This window comes from Penaeus chinensis, chromosome 3 (assembly GCF_019202785.1).
Source record: "Penaeus chinensis breed Huanghai No. 1 chromosome 3, ASM1920278v2, whole genome shotgun sequence".
NCBI lineage: Eukaryota > Metazoa > Arthropoda > Malacostraca > Decapoda > Penaeidae > Penaeus > Penaeus chinensis.
The window spans coordinates 24,889,335-24,904,145 of NC_061821.1; the positions used below are offsets into that span (position 1 = coordinate 24,889,335).

The 14,811-nt window shown below is 41.7% G+C and overlaps 1 protein-coding gene across 1 annotated transcript; it reads left to right on the forward strand.

Annotated features, from left to right (window-relative positions):
• Positions 1 to 764: 764 nt before the first annotated feature.
• On the forward strand, positions 765 to 14,342 carry LOC125042947. The gene is made up of 5 exons (XM_047638784.1): positions 765 to 1,415; positions 2,285 to 2,372; positions 3,214 to 3,348; positions 7,399 to 7,962; positions 13,771 to 14,342. Exons 1-5 carry the CDS (start codon positions 1,083 to 1,085, stop codon positions 13,932 to 13,934), a joined length of 1,284 nt encoding a protein of 427 aa, XP_047494740.1. The 5' UTR covers positions 765 to 1,082; the 3' UTR covers positions 13,935 to 14,342.
• Positions 14,343 to 14,811: the final 469 nt, after the last annotated feature.

Here is a 14,811-nt window from a genome sequence, read left to right on the forward strand (position 1 = left end):
AAATAGTTGTATCATTCTCAAGAAATCTGTACAAATTATAGTTTTCTATTGTACATAGCATTTATTCTTAATGTCCTTTAGCCTAGCCTATATCATCCTCTTGTTAAATCAAACACTTACTATTCCAACATTTTATGACATTCATTCATTTATGTGATTGTATTATAATTACCTTAACATATTTATCATTTTAGCTAAATTGTGAATATTTGAAAGTATATATTATATTTATTATTTTTAGTTATACCACTGAAGATGGGAGGTCACGCCCGAAACGTCTGTTTTTTCTGATTAAACAGACCATAGTACAATATTTGGTTTGAGTTTAACCAAAGAGGATGATCTTCAATATTCTTATTATTCTTTGCTTCCCCTTGGAAGTTCAACTGCTTCTGTTGTATACATAAATATGTATTTATATATATATGTATATATATGTAAGAAAAACATAGATGGAGACAGAAATCTATACATTCGATGACAGATAGATAAATAACGAGATAAGTTGAATATATTGAAAGAGAGAGAGAGAGAGAGAGAGAGAGAGAGAGAGAGAGAGAGAGAGAGAGAGAGAGAGACATGAAGCAGAAGAAAAGGATAACAGGGTCATGAACTGACTGACATATGCAAAAAGTTGAAGTTTGATATCTGTATTTTTTTCACGATTAGAATAGATAACACAACATATTCGAAGCAACATTATCAATTTCTACCGATAAGATGAGAGTTTATAAGGAACTATCAGTCAGTTTCCATGTAGAAAACCCAGCGACAGCGTGCGATGGCAGAGACGGTGAATAAAAGTGAGAAGAGAAAAGAAAACAAAGAAAGAAGGAAAATCTCCCGTGTTCTCGTGTCCCGTGAAAAATGTGTCTCGAAGATCGAAAGTTCTAGAAGAACGTAAAGTATATAAATATACTCTAGCGCTACGTCATTTTTTAAACAAACAAGACAACGAAAAAAAAGACAATAAAATTGAAAAAGAGATAAGTTCCAGTTAAGAATAGAAAAAAGAGGAAGAATTAAAAAAAGAATAGAAAAAGAAAAACATTAATTAATCCATTTATTTTAAAGCGAGAGACATGAATATCACAGAAAAACTAAGTCCTAACCTCGCCCAAACGAGACGCGAGAATGTGTTTACGTGGAAGCCAAACAACACAGTGAAACCTTTTAAGAACAAAGCAATTGATGCACGATTTCCTCACCAAGCTCCTACTCTGTGCCCCGCCCCCATGTTCCTTAGAAACCACGCCCATTTCCATGCTACAAGCCACGCCTATTTAACGAAACTGATTATCCTTGTTATAATAACGTGTTTGATCAAGTCTGCTAATAGTTCGATCATACCAAACATCGTGGAATATGGAAAATGTGTTTCACTCGAACTACCACAGGACTTCAGTATAACAAGGGTAAGATTCCGTGGCGCTGTCGAGAGAAAACCCCAAAGTTCTTGTTGTTGTGGTAGCAGTGCCGATAAGGTACATATGCTGATAGGAAAAGATAACGTTGGTGGACGATGATATTGCAGCTGGTCAGGATAATAACAATAGGAACGGTGATAGCATTAGTGTTGTTTTAAAAAATGTAATGGTTTGGAATCGTTAAAGTCATCATCCTTTTTCCGATTGTTATTTTAGGATATGAATGATTGTTAACTACATGCAATCTAAACTTAAGGCCTTAGTAGAAATAATTATGAGTGTGTCATGGTCTTTATAATTATTGTTATCATCGTTTATTTATAGTGAATTGTGCCTCATGGTCACCATCATCAATATCAGCATTTTATATATTTTGCAATGCATCACACACACACACACACACACACACACACACACACACACACACACACACACACACACACACACACACACACACACACACACACACACACACACACACACTCACACACACACAAAACACTTATCTCTCTCGCTCTCTCTTTATATATATATATATATGTACACGTTTATATATATATATATATATATATATATATATATATATATATGTATATGTACACACACACACACACACATATATATATATATATATATATATATATATATATATATATACATACACACACACACACACACACACACACACACACACACACACACACACATATATATATATATATATATATATATATATATATATATATATGCGTCTACGCATGTATATGTATGGATCTACTTACACGCACATATATATCTATATCTAAACGTATATACGCAGTTAGGAAAACAAACTTGACCAGTCCATCCCTCGGCAGTTCAGTGGAGTGTGGTACCAGGTAGAAGAGATTCCCAATACATACGTCGATGTGAAGCAGTGTATACGCACGGTCTACCAGTGGGATGGTAAGGGTACATGGTGTTATTATGTGTGTCGTCGTGATAGTTCGTATTGCTAATCTTTCGTGTTATTAATGGTGATATTGTTCTCTACTGTGTTGTGACCATATTCGTTGTTTTTTTGTTTTTTTGTTTTTTTTTTGTATTATCTATATTGTTAATGTTGCTGTTCGTTAGTAATATTGTTATTATTATTGATATTACTATTAATATCATTACTGTCATTAGACTTTGCAGCATTATAGTTATGTTAAATATATCTAAATTAACATGATTTTCTTCCGTTCCTTGGGATTATAATTTCATCACAAGGTCATAATCTATCACTGGATATTATCAGTTATGCGTAGTTCATTGAACCAGAGAAAGCTTTTATTAACAGATATATACTTTATTAATAACGTGAAGTTAAACCAGTAAAGCATGCAAGATGTGTTTTTTTATACATAAAACGTATGCGTTTTTTTTTGTTGTTGTTTTTTTTTGTGTGTGTGTGTATCATTTTATTTATTTATTTTTTATCTATTTCTTCTTCTTCTTCTTCTTATTATTATTATTGTTATTATTATTATTATTATTATTATTATTATTATTATTATTATTATTATTATTATTATATAATTATATATTATATATATATAAATATATATATATATTTTTTTTATTATTATTTTTTTTTTTTTTTGGGGGGGGGGGGTAGTTGCGAGTCTCATCAACTTAACATCAATCATCATCTAAATCAAATCTCTTCAGGGAATGAAATTAAAAGCTAAACAACAAACCTCATATCCTTTCACCGAAACATCCCTCTCCTAAACAATTGCTTATCATCACCATATCTTTATAGGATCGGTTCTACAAGTGCTAACAGAAGGGCTGGACGAGTATGGTGAGCAAGCTGAGCAGGAAACAACCATCAGTATGGTGATTCCTGGTAACTACAGCGAGGACAAGCCATACCTACAGATCCAGTCAGATAAAGGTAAGGGCCTGAAGCTATGCTATAACGAGGATCTTCAGCATCACATCCATAAAAAGATGAAAGGGATTAATGTGAACATTTGGAAGTAAGGAAGTTCTCATACTTTTTAATCTTTCGATGAATATATATTTATATATGTGTATGTATATACAACATATATACATATATACATATATAAATACATAAATACATACATATATATATATAAGTATATATATGTGTATGTGTGTGTGTGTGTGTGTGTGTGTGTGTGTGTGTGTGTGTGTGTGTGTGTGTGTGTGTGTGTGTGTGTGTGTGTGAATTCAAATTCCTAGAATATATTCTACTTAATTACTAGTGCCACGTTATCGATATTCTAATACAAATAATGATAATAATACTTGGGTATCCTGTAACCCGGGCTTTTTTTTAAGAAAACCCTGAGAAAACCCAATTTTAACGGTCACAAGCAAAAAGTTTTAACCCAAATATTTCATTCAAAAGATGACATATTACAATGTCTTTGCTAATAGCAATCATAAATATGTAAAGAAATAACAGGAATATTATTTTACTAAATCAGTCCAATTCTCCAGTTAACTTTAACTTCACACGCTCCAGTTGCCTACTAATTATAACCCATTGATCATTACAATAGGTACAATAGAAATATACGTGAGACGGAAATGAGACAGTCACCCCTGTTCCATTACTTAATTAGTCCTATATTTATTTCATGATTTTTATCCTGGTCTATTATTCCTATCACAGTTCGTTAGTAGGCACAATAGGAATTGTCACTTTCGGCAAATCCCGTTGCTGTATCCACGGACAAAATACTACTACTACTACTACTGCTACTACTACTGCTACTACTACTACTATTACTACTACTACTACTATACTACTACTACTACTATTACTACTACTACTACTATTACTACTACTACTACTACTATTACTACTACTACTACTACTGTACTACTACTACTACTACTACTACTACTACTACTACTACTACTACTACTACTACTACTACTACTATTACTACTACTACTACTATTACTACTACTACTACTATTACTACTACTACTACTACTATTACTATTACTACTACTACTACTACTACTATTTTCCTAACAACAACTGCTAGCGTAACGTGGCTGTGTTGGCATTACCTGATTTTCTTCAAATTTTCTCTCTCTCTTTGCATGCAGGACCCGTCTCGTTATCACAGTTCACTTCATATAGATTCAGCAGTTATAATAATTCCCTTATAAAACATCACAACATTAAATTTCCGAGTAAAACATGATTTTTAATACCGGCATTTACATACCTACGGAATCGTCTGAATTGTTAACACATACAGAAAAAAATACTTTTACAAATAACTGTTATGATTTTCTTTATTGATTCTTACACTAAATATTGAAATGCCTTTTGAATTAAAAAAATATACAAATAAACATTTTGGTTGGGTTTAGCAATTATGTATGGTCCAGTCTTCTTTACAATTTTAACAAATGCATATATATATATATATATTTATATATATATATATATATATATATATATATATATATATGCCTTACTGTGTATGTATTTATGCATGGATATATGTATATATGTACATATGCATGAATGTTTTCGCGCATACATGCATGTACGCACGCATATCCAAATAAAATAGGCGGATGCATACATAGACCGATACACAAAATTAGAAATAGACAGATAGACTGCTAAAGAGGAAAAGAAAAAGAGAGAGGAAGTCTCCTTTGCATATACGCGCAAGCTCGCGCGACTGAGAGCCACAGCGGGCCAGCGCAAGGGGAGTCATGAGCACGGCGGGCTAATGAAGAATTTCAAAGGATCTGGAGAACCGTCTCGCCAGCTGTAATAGAGTCAATGAGGTCGTTGGGGCGGCTAATCAGCCCGTTAGCCTTACTGATCGACCATTCGAGAAGCAATGAGAGGAACCGAAGGCGGGGGGAGGAGGCGGCGCTGGAGTGTCCTGCGTTTGCGTTGAGGCCGCGTTGGCCGGGGGGGGGGGGGGGGGGGCGTCGAGGAAGGAGGAATGCAAGGATGGCTGTGGCAATTTTTTTTTTTTTTTTTTTTGGGGGGGGGGGTAATTATATGGAAGGAGCTATAACTAAAGACGGCTGCTGATAGATAAACACTTAAAACAGTTGCACAGAAACACACACTCGCGCACACGCACGCACGCACGCACGCACGCACGCACGCACGCACGCACGCGCGCACACACACACACACACACATACATACACATACACATATTCAAACACAAACACATTCACTCACACATAGACACGCCCGCGCGCACACATAAAATCACCCAAAGAAAGAAAGAGAAAGAATGATAGAAACAAAAAGAAAAAGAGAAAATAAGATAACATAAAATAAAAGGAAGGAAAAGAAGGAAAAGGAAAAAAATGAAGAAAGGAAAAGCAATGAAAGATGGAAAAAGAGAAAATAAAGAAGAGAGACAGGAAAAGAGAAAAAGTATATAGAAAGAATAGAAAATAAAGAAAGACAGAAAAACAAAAGAAATAATAAAAAAGGGAAAAGAAAGATGAAAGAAAAGAATGGGAAGAAGGAAAAGTAGACGAAGAAGAAAGAAAGGAAAATAAAAGAAAAAGCTGGAAAAAGAAAATAAAGAAGGAAATGAAAATTATATAAAAGGAAGAAGGAAAGAAAAGAAAAGGAAAGGCAAAAGAAAGAAAATAAAGAAAAAGGAAAGGAAAAGAAAAGAAAAAGAAAGAGAGAAAATACTGAGAGAAAGGGATAGAAAAAAGAAAGATGAGAAAAAGAAATGAAAGAAGAAGGAAAGGAAAATAAAAGAAGGAAGGAAGAAATTAAAAGAAAAGAAAAGGAAGAAAGAAAAGAGAAAATAAAGAAGAAAAGAGAAAAAGAAAAAGAGGAAATAAAGAAGAAAGAAAAAAGTAAAAATAAGAAAGAAGGAAAAAGAGAAAATAAAGAAAGAAGGAAAAAAAGAAAATAAAGAAAGAAGGAAAAAGAGAAAATAAAGGAAAGAAAAGGAAGAAGGAAAAAGTGAACATAAAGGAAAAGGAAAGAACAAGAAAAAAGAGAAGATAAAGAAGAAAGAAGAAGGAAAAAGAGAAAATAAAGGAAAAGAAAGGAAAGAAGGAAAAGAGAAAATAAGGAAGAAAGAAAGAAGGAAAAAGAGAAAATAAAGAAGAAAGAAAGAAAAAGGAAAAACGGAAAATAAAGGAAAAGAAAGGAAAGAAGGAAAAGATAAAATATAGAAGAAAGAAAGAAGGAAAAAGAGAAAATAAAGGAGAAAGAAAGAAAGAAAAAAGATGAAATAAAGGAAAAGAAAGGAAAGACGGAAAAAAGAAACTAAAGAAAGTAGAGAGAAGGGAAAAGAAAAGAAAGCCTGGCGCCCCGCCGCCACACCCGCAGCGAACCGCCTTCACTTGAGCGCCTTGCCTCCGCGTCTCTGTGAGCGCCGTCCTCACGCCCGACCTTAACGAGAGCGAGAAATAAGGAAAAGAAGGTGTTTATGAGGCTTTAAACAAGGATATATCAGGAAAATGGCGGACTAATAGCCCCCGGCAGCTAAGAGACCGGCTGGGAATGGGCCCGTCGACGGCTCGGAATGTAACACGCAGTCACAAGCGAGAGGGAAAGGAATGGGGAAAAAGTTTGGCTTAGGTTCGGAATTATCCTCACTTTCCCTGTCGCTCTTTAGGGGAGAGGGAATGCATGTGTGTGTGTGTGTGTGTGTGTGTGTGTGTGTGTGTGTGTGTGTGTGTGTGTGTGTGTGTGTGTGTGTGTTCCTTCAGTCTGCTTCAATTATCACGTCTATTTTTTCTCTCTGTGTAATATCCCTCTTTTTATTATCTCTTTTTTGTTTCTCTATTTCAATTTCTATTCCTGACACTTAGTCCTTATCCGCTTCTTTACTTCCATTCTGCCCTCCTCCCCCACTCATAATTCTCCTTCCTCTCCCATTCCAAATTATCTCTCTCTCTCATTCTCTCTCTGTGTATACATTTTTTTTTTTTTTTTTCTCCCTGCTAGTTCCTCCAGTTCCTTACCACATCATCGACGTAGACTACGACGCCTTCGCTTGCGCCTACTCCTGCTTCGACTTCTTGAGTCTCAAAGCAGAAATTTACTCCATTTTGTCTCGAAGTCCCGAAGCTTCGAACGCAACGCTGTCCACGTGTCGGGATTCGTTCGAAGCGCTCGGACTGAGTCTCGAGAAGATGGTGTCCGTAGAGCAAGGAGAGCAGTGTTGGTATAGCGAGGCAGGCACGAATACATCGTCGACGTTATCTCCCCTTTTCTTAACCGAAGACGAAGCCGAAGATGCCGAAGAAGGATTCGAAAGAGGCTTGGAAGACGCCCTACTTTCCGTGGCGGAGGAGGTGGCTGGAGCGGTTGAGAGGATGGAAGAGGAGGTGTTCGGGACGGCGGAAGAATATCACAAGACGACCACCATGCCAACAGAGAATAAACAACCAAATAAAGATGTGACTATGAGACGACAAAAGAAGAAACACAGGAAAAAGGGCGGTACTAGAGGAAAAAGTGACCCCGTGTCGTCCGCTGTCTCGTCTACGCCATCTTTTGTTATCTCAGGTAAGTCTTCATTGTTTTTTTGTGCATGATTGAATTGCGAATTGTGTACAAGTTATGTACTCAGGTTTCATTCTTTGAGATTTTCAGTCTATAAATCAAGAGATTCTCCTAATTGCCGCATATTACACACATACATACATACATACATACATACATACATCGTCGGCATCCTTCCGTCTCGTGAGACGATGGAGTAGTTCCGTAGGGATAGGGTCAGCGGCAACGACGTGAGTGGCTGAATAGTCCCACCCGTGAATGGCAATCCCTCTGGCATTTGTCACAGACGAACGTTGACTGTTGTTGTGGCTGGCGCTCTCTCTGCTTTCGCCTTCTTCTCTTCTCGGCCAGAGCTGCATTTCTCGCGTCCTCGGCCTCCTTCACGCCAGATTTCACAGTTGAGTGCCAGGAAGGCCGGTCCTCAGCGAGGCTCTCCCAGGAGGAGACATCGATGTTGCACTGCTTCATGTCTCTTTTGCAGACGTCCTTGAAGCGGAGGCGGGGGCGCCCATTTGGCCGTGTGCCCTCGGCGAGTTCTCCGTACAGGAGGTCCTTTGGAATTCGACCTGCGTCCATCCTTCGCACGTGGCCGAGCCATCGCAAGCGTCTCTCCCGCAAGATGGCCACCATATTCTTCATGCCTGCTCGCTGTAGTATCTCCACGTCTGGGATTTTGTCCTGCCAGCGGATGTGGAGAATGCGTCGTAGACATCTGAGGTGGAAGCTGTGGAGTTTCTTCTCATGCCTTGCGTAGGGGGTCCATGCTTCGCTGCTGTAGAGGAGGCTGCTGAGCGCACAGGCTTGGTAGACATGCAGTTTAGTCTTTTCCGTAAGACTGGAGTTGTTCCAAACTCTCTGGTACAGTTTCGACATAACTGCTGTGGCCTTGGCGATCCTGCTGCTGACTTCTGTTTCCAGTGAGTGTGAGCTTGAGATCAAGGACCCAAGGTAGGTGAAGTTTTCCACAGCTTCCAGCACGTGCCCATCGATGGTGATGGTTGGGGGATGGTCTGTGCCCTGCGCCATGACGCTCGTCTTCTTCAGGCTGATGGTGAGCCCAAACTCCTTGCAGGCGGCGGAGAATTGACTGACAAGCTGCTGCAGACCTTCTTCTGTGTGCGAGGCTAGTGCTGCATCATCGGCGAAGAGCATCTCGCGAATGAGCACCTCTCTCACTTTGGTCTTGGCACGGAGACGGGCAATGTTGAGGAGTTTGCCATCGGCTCTGGTGTGGATGTACACCCCTTCGCTGCAGTCCTTGAAGGCGTACTGAAGGAGCATGGAGAAGAAGATGCCAAAGAGTGTCGGCGCAAGGACACAGCCCTGCTTTACACCATTACTGACAGGAAAAACCCTGGACGTGACACCGTTGAAGCTCACTGTGCTGCGCATGTTGTAGTGGAATGACGTGACGACAGCAAGCAGGTGTGGGGGACAGCCGATCTTCTTAAGGAGCTGGAAGAGTCCGCTCCTGCTGACCATGTCGAACGCCTTTGTTAGATCAATGAAGGCAAGGTAGAGAGGCATCTGCTGTTCCTAGCACTTCTCTTGGAGCTGGCGCAGGGAGAATACCATGTCTACTGTTGACCGGCCTGCACGGAAGCCACACTGGGACTCAGGGTAGACACGAGAGGCGAGGGTCTGTAAGCGGGTAAGGGTGACTCGTGCGAAGACCTTCCCCACAATGCTCAGGAGAGAGATACCTCGATAGTTGCAGTCGCTTTTGTCACCCTTGTTTTTGTACAGGGTGACGATGTTCGCATCACGCATGTCCTGAGGGATGTGTCCTTTCTCCCAACATTTGCAGAGAAGGGTGTGCAGGGGCTCGAGTAGTGCAGGTTTCCCACTCTTTAGGACCTCTGCTGGAATGCAGTCAATCCCTGGGGCCTTTCCGCTTGAGAGATTGCTGATGGCTTTACTGAGCTCCTCCTTTGTGGGCAGTGCATCAAGTTCCTCCGTTACAGGCAGGTCAGGGGTATCAGCAAGGGCAGCATCAGTGACAACATTTTGCGTGGCGTACAGCTCCAGGTAGTGCATACATACATACATACATACATACATACATACATACATACATACATACATACATACATACATACATACATACATACATACTTACATACATACACACACACACACATACATACATACAAACACATAAACACACAAAACACACAAAACACACAAAACACACACAAACACACACAAACACACACAAACACACACACACACACACACACACACACACACACACACACACACACACACACACTCCTAAGCCAGTGCCCAACACACGTCCCTGAAAATCCAGAGATCAGGGCCATTAATAACGATGACAACCGCCCAATCAATAACCATAACTCCACCTCCCCCGCCCCCACCCCACCTTGCCCCGCCCTCCAGCCCCGCCCCCCTACCCCCTGACCTCCAACCCTGCCCCCCCTTCCCCCCCGCGATCCAAGACCCGGATGATTTGCATGGCGTTTAATCAAATTCGAATTTCTACGAACGGCATCCACGGGACAATTGAGTGAAAGCCTTGTGTGACCGAGACGGAGGGAGGGAGGAGGGAGGAGGTGGGGGAGAGTGGGATGAGGGAAGAGGGAGGAGGAAGGAGGGAGGAAGAAGGAGGAGGAAGGGAGAGAGGAGGGAAGAGGGAGGGAGGGAGGAGAGAGGAGGAGGGAAGAAGGAGAGAAGAGAAGGAGGGAGGAAGGAGAGAGGAGAGGGAGGGAGGTTGGAAGAGAAGGAGGGAAGAGGGAGGGAGGAAAGAGGCGGAGGAGAATGATCGGGAGAGGAGGGAGGAGGGAGGGAGGAGAGAGGAGGGAGGCCGAGGTGAATGGAGGCTTCCGTTGTCGCTCGTGAAATTGGCTAAGCGCGAGACAATGCTTGGTGTTTGGGCGGAGGCAAGGGTGGAGGGAGGGTGGAGGGGAAGGGAGGGAAGGGGAGGGTAGCAAGGGGGGGTGGGGGTAGTGCGAGGGGGTAATGGGAAGTAGAGGGGGGAGGGTAGGAAGGAGAGAACACTAGTGGGGAGAGTGGTAAGGAGTAATGGGAAGAAGAGGGGGAAGGTGAGGGTACCATTGGGCAGGGGGAGAGGAGGGAAGAGAGGGGGAGGGAAGGGCGAGGGGAGGAGGGAAGGGGAGAGGGAGGGGTAGGTGGAGGGAAAAGAAGGGACAAGTGGAGGATGCCAAAAGGTGAGGGGGAGAGGAGGGGAGAGTGTAAGGAGGGGGGGCAAGGAAAGGATACCAGGAGGAGGAGGGAAGAGAAACGGGAAAGAGAAAGGGGAAGCAAAGGAAAGGGGGGGGGGGAGGGGGTGCAAGAAAATGGAGGGAAAAGGAAGGGAGTTGGGTGACGGAGGGGCTGACTTGGACCCGGGGGGAGGGAGAAGGAAGGAAGGAGATGAAGGGGGAGGGAAGATAGGAAAGGCTGTTCCTTAGGGTTTGGAAGGATAGGGGGAATTAAGTGGCTGGGTCAAGGGGGGAGGGGGAGGTAAGAATAAGATGAAGGAGCCTGTGGAAGGACCCTGAAAGAAATGGGAGGGGCCCTGAGGGTTAGAAGGTTAGAAAGAGAGGTAAAGGGGTTGGCTGGGACCTTATAGAAGGGGTTTAAGGAATAAGGGAGGAGGAGAAAGGGGAAAGATAATGGGATAATGCGAACTGAAGGAATCGGGGAGCCGCAAGACGAGAAGAGAGTATGGCATTCCACCTCACAATGGCCTGCATTCAATACTTTATTACCTGGGATTCAAACTGGGATTACACCCGGATTTAATGGATGGATTTTCGAGTCGACGGCGTCCTCCTCGATGCCCCTAATCCTCCCCGTCTCTCGCCTCTCATTGCTTGCACGCTTGAGATTGACGCTAAATGCATGTGCGGCGAGAGTGCCTCTGCCCTTTGAAGTGTCAGCAAGATCATACGTACGCATATGTCGACACATAAATAAACATGCAGCTGAATAAATGAATATTTAGAGATCAGGCCATTTAGTTGTTTGTTTATTTAAGTACGTGTGTGTACCTACTTCTGTGTGCGTTGCACTGCATGCAAATATATACAGCAGATAGAGAGAGAGAGATCATCACACCTTTCATTGAGTAATTACGTTGTATCAACATCGTATCAGAACACGGAGCGACAGCAAGAAAGATTATCCAGCACATTTACACGCCTAAAAAGGGGAGAAGGAGGAAGAGGAGGAAAAAGAAGGAGAAGAAGGAGGAGGAAGGAAAAGGAGGAGAGGTAGGAAGAGGAGGAGGAGGAAAGAAGGAGAGGAAGGAAGAGGAGGAGAAAAAAGAAGGAGAGGAAAGAGGAGGAGGAGGAGGAAAAAGAAGGAGAGGAAGGAGGATGAAGGAAAAGGAGGAGAGGAAGGAGGATGAAGGAAAAGGAGGAGAGGAAGGAGGAGGAAGGAAAAGGAGGAGAGGAAGGAGGAGGAAGAGGAAGAAAAAGAAGGAGAGGAAGGAAAAGGAGAGGTAGGAAGAGGAGGAGGAAAAAGGAGAGGAAGGAGGAGGAGGAGGAGGAAAAATATGGAGAGGAAGGAGAAGGAGGAGTAGGAAAAAGAAGGAGAGGAAGGAGTAGGAAGGAAAAGGAGGAGAGGAAGGAGGAGGAAGGAAAAGGAGGAGAGGAAGGAGGAGGAAGGAGTAGGAAGGAAAAGGAGGAGGAAGAGGAAGAAAAAGAAGGAGAGGAAGGAAAAGGAGAGGTAGGAAGAGGAGGAGGAGGAAAAAGAAGGAGAGGAAGGAGGAAGAAGGAAAAGGAGGAGAGGAAGGAGGAGGAGGAGGAGGAAAAAGAAGGAGAGAAAGGAAGAGGAGGAGAAGAAAAAAGAAGGAGAGGAAGGAGGAGGAGGAGGAGGAGGAAAAAGAAGGAGAGGAAGAAAAAGGAGGAGTGGAAGGAGGAGGAAGGAAAAGGAGGAGAGGAAGGAAGAGGAAGAGGAAGAAAAAGAAGGAGAGGAAGGAAAAGGATAGGTAGGAAGAGGAGGAGGAGGAAAAAGGAGAGGAAGGAGGAGGAGGAGGAGGAGGAGGAAAAAGAAGGAGAGGAAGGAGGAGGAAGGAAAAGGAGGAGAGGAAGGAGGGTGAAGGAAAAGGAGGAGAGGAAGGAGGAGGAAGAGGAAAAAAAAGAAGGAGAGGAAGGAAAAGGGGAGGTAGGAAGAGGAGGAGGAGGAAAAAGAAGGAGAGGAAGAAGGAGGAAGGAAAAGAAGGAGAGGAAGGAGGAGGAAGGAAAAGAAGGAGAGGAAGGAAAAGGAGAGGTAGGAAGAGGAGGAGGAGGAAAAAGAAGGAGAGGAAGGAGAGGAAGGAGGAGGAGGAAAAAGGAGGAGAGGAAGGAGGAGGAGAAAGAGGAAAAAGAATGAGAGGAAGAAGGAAAAAGAATGAGAGGAAGGAGGAGGAGGAGGAGAAGGAAAAGGAATGAGAAGAAGGAAGAGGAGGAAAAAGAATTAGGGGAAGGGGGAGGAGGAGAAGGAAAAAGAAAAATAGAAAGGAGGAGGAAAAAGAAGGGGAGGAAGGAGGAGGAGGAAGAGGAAAATAAAGAGAGGAAGGAGGAGGAGGAGGAGGAGGAAGAGGAAAAATAAGAAGAGGAAGGAGGAGGAGGAGGAGGGGAAAAAAGATAAAAGGAGGAGGAGGAATAGGAAAAAGAAGAATGGCACCCCATAGTAAAAAAAACAACAACATCCGACAGGCTTAGCTGAGAACTTGAAAAAGGGACGAATGTTCAGAAAAATGTCACAATGCATGTAAGTTACTCTTATCCACATTTTTTGCCACAGCGAGGCTTCTCCACCACATCACTAATCATCCCTGACTAGTCTTTCTCTCACTCTCAGATGGCTCTCGCGACTCCAAAAGCTCCAGCTCGACCTTTCCTGAAGGGGAGCCGCCCTCCGAGAGCGGAAGGCATACAGGTGGCGCTGCGACCTCGACTACAACACCCGGATTTATCGCCGCGCTCCAGCTGGTTGCCTTATGCGTTCGAGTCGTGTTAAGATAGGGTTATATAGTGGATAAGTTTGTTTAGAGGATGGCTGTAGGGCTTGGATTTATTATTTATGTTATGTGTTAGACTTTTCATTTTGCATTAGGTTTAGTGAATGTATTTCAGTGACTATTCTGTGTGTGTGTGTGAATGTACATGTAGTAAATGTGTGCGTGCATGTAAATGAATTAAAGGATGAATAAACAAATATATGAATAGACACACACACAAACGCACACACCACACACATAAACACACATATATATGTGTGTATGTGCGCGCGCGTGAGTGTCAGTGGAATTCAATTAATTTTACTGCAAGTTGATTTACATTCAGCTATCATTCCCTAAGTTTACAGATAAGAGTGTTTTAAGAATAAAGAAAAGAAGAAAAAAGAAAAAAAAATATATGAGTTCGTTATGATTCAGTCCATTAATTGCCTTTGAATATTCATGATATCTAAATTTATCAAGTAGGCCTATTGAATATTTATCATTCACTGTTGGAAAAAAAAAAAGTTATGTGATTATATAAAACATTTGTGTGGCTATTATTTTCGCAAAAAAATATGACTTAACATAAATCTAGTCAGTCATTAACCCAATGCCGTCGGGGAAAATGAACAAAAAATGGGGAAAACGCTGTGCCCATTTTCTATATTTTTTGTGAAATGTCTGCTCATAGATGGCTTTGCTAGTGCTTAGCCACAAAGGAGTCAATTAATAGACCTTGTGACCATACGTGATTTGAATTGGCGGGAAAAAAGTGTTTTTTACTAGTGCTATGGATATCGATGGTGTTATTTTTATTATAAACATTATAATTATTATAATGTTTTTTAATATTAGTAACAGCAAAATAAGATAATGTAAACTATTTCGTAAATCAAAGA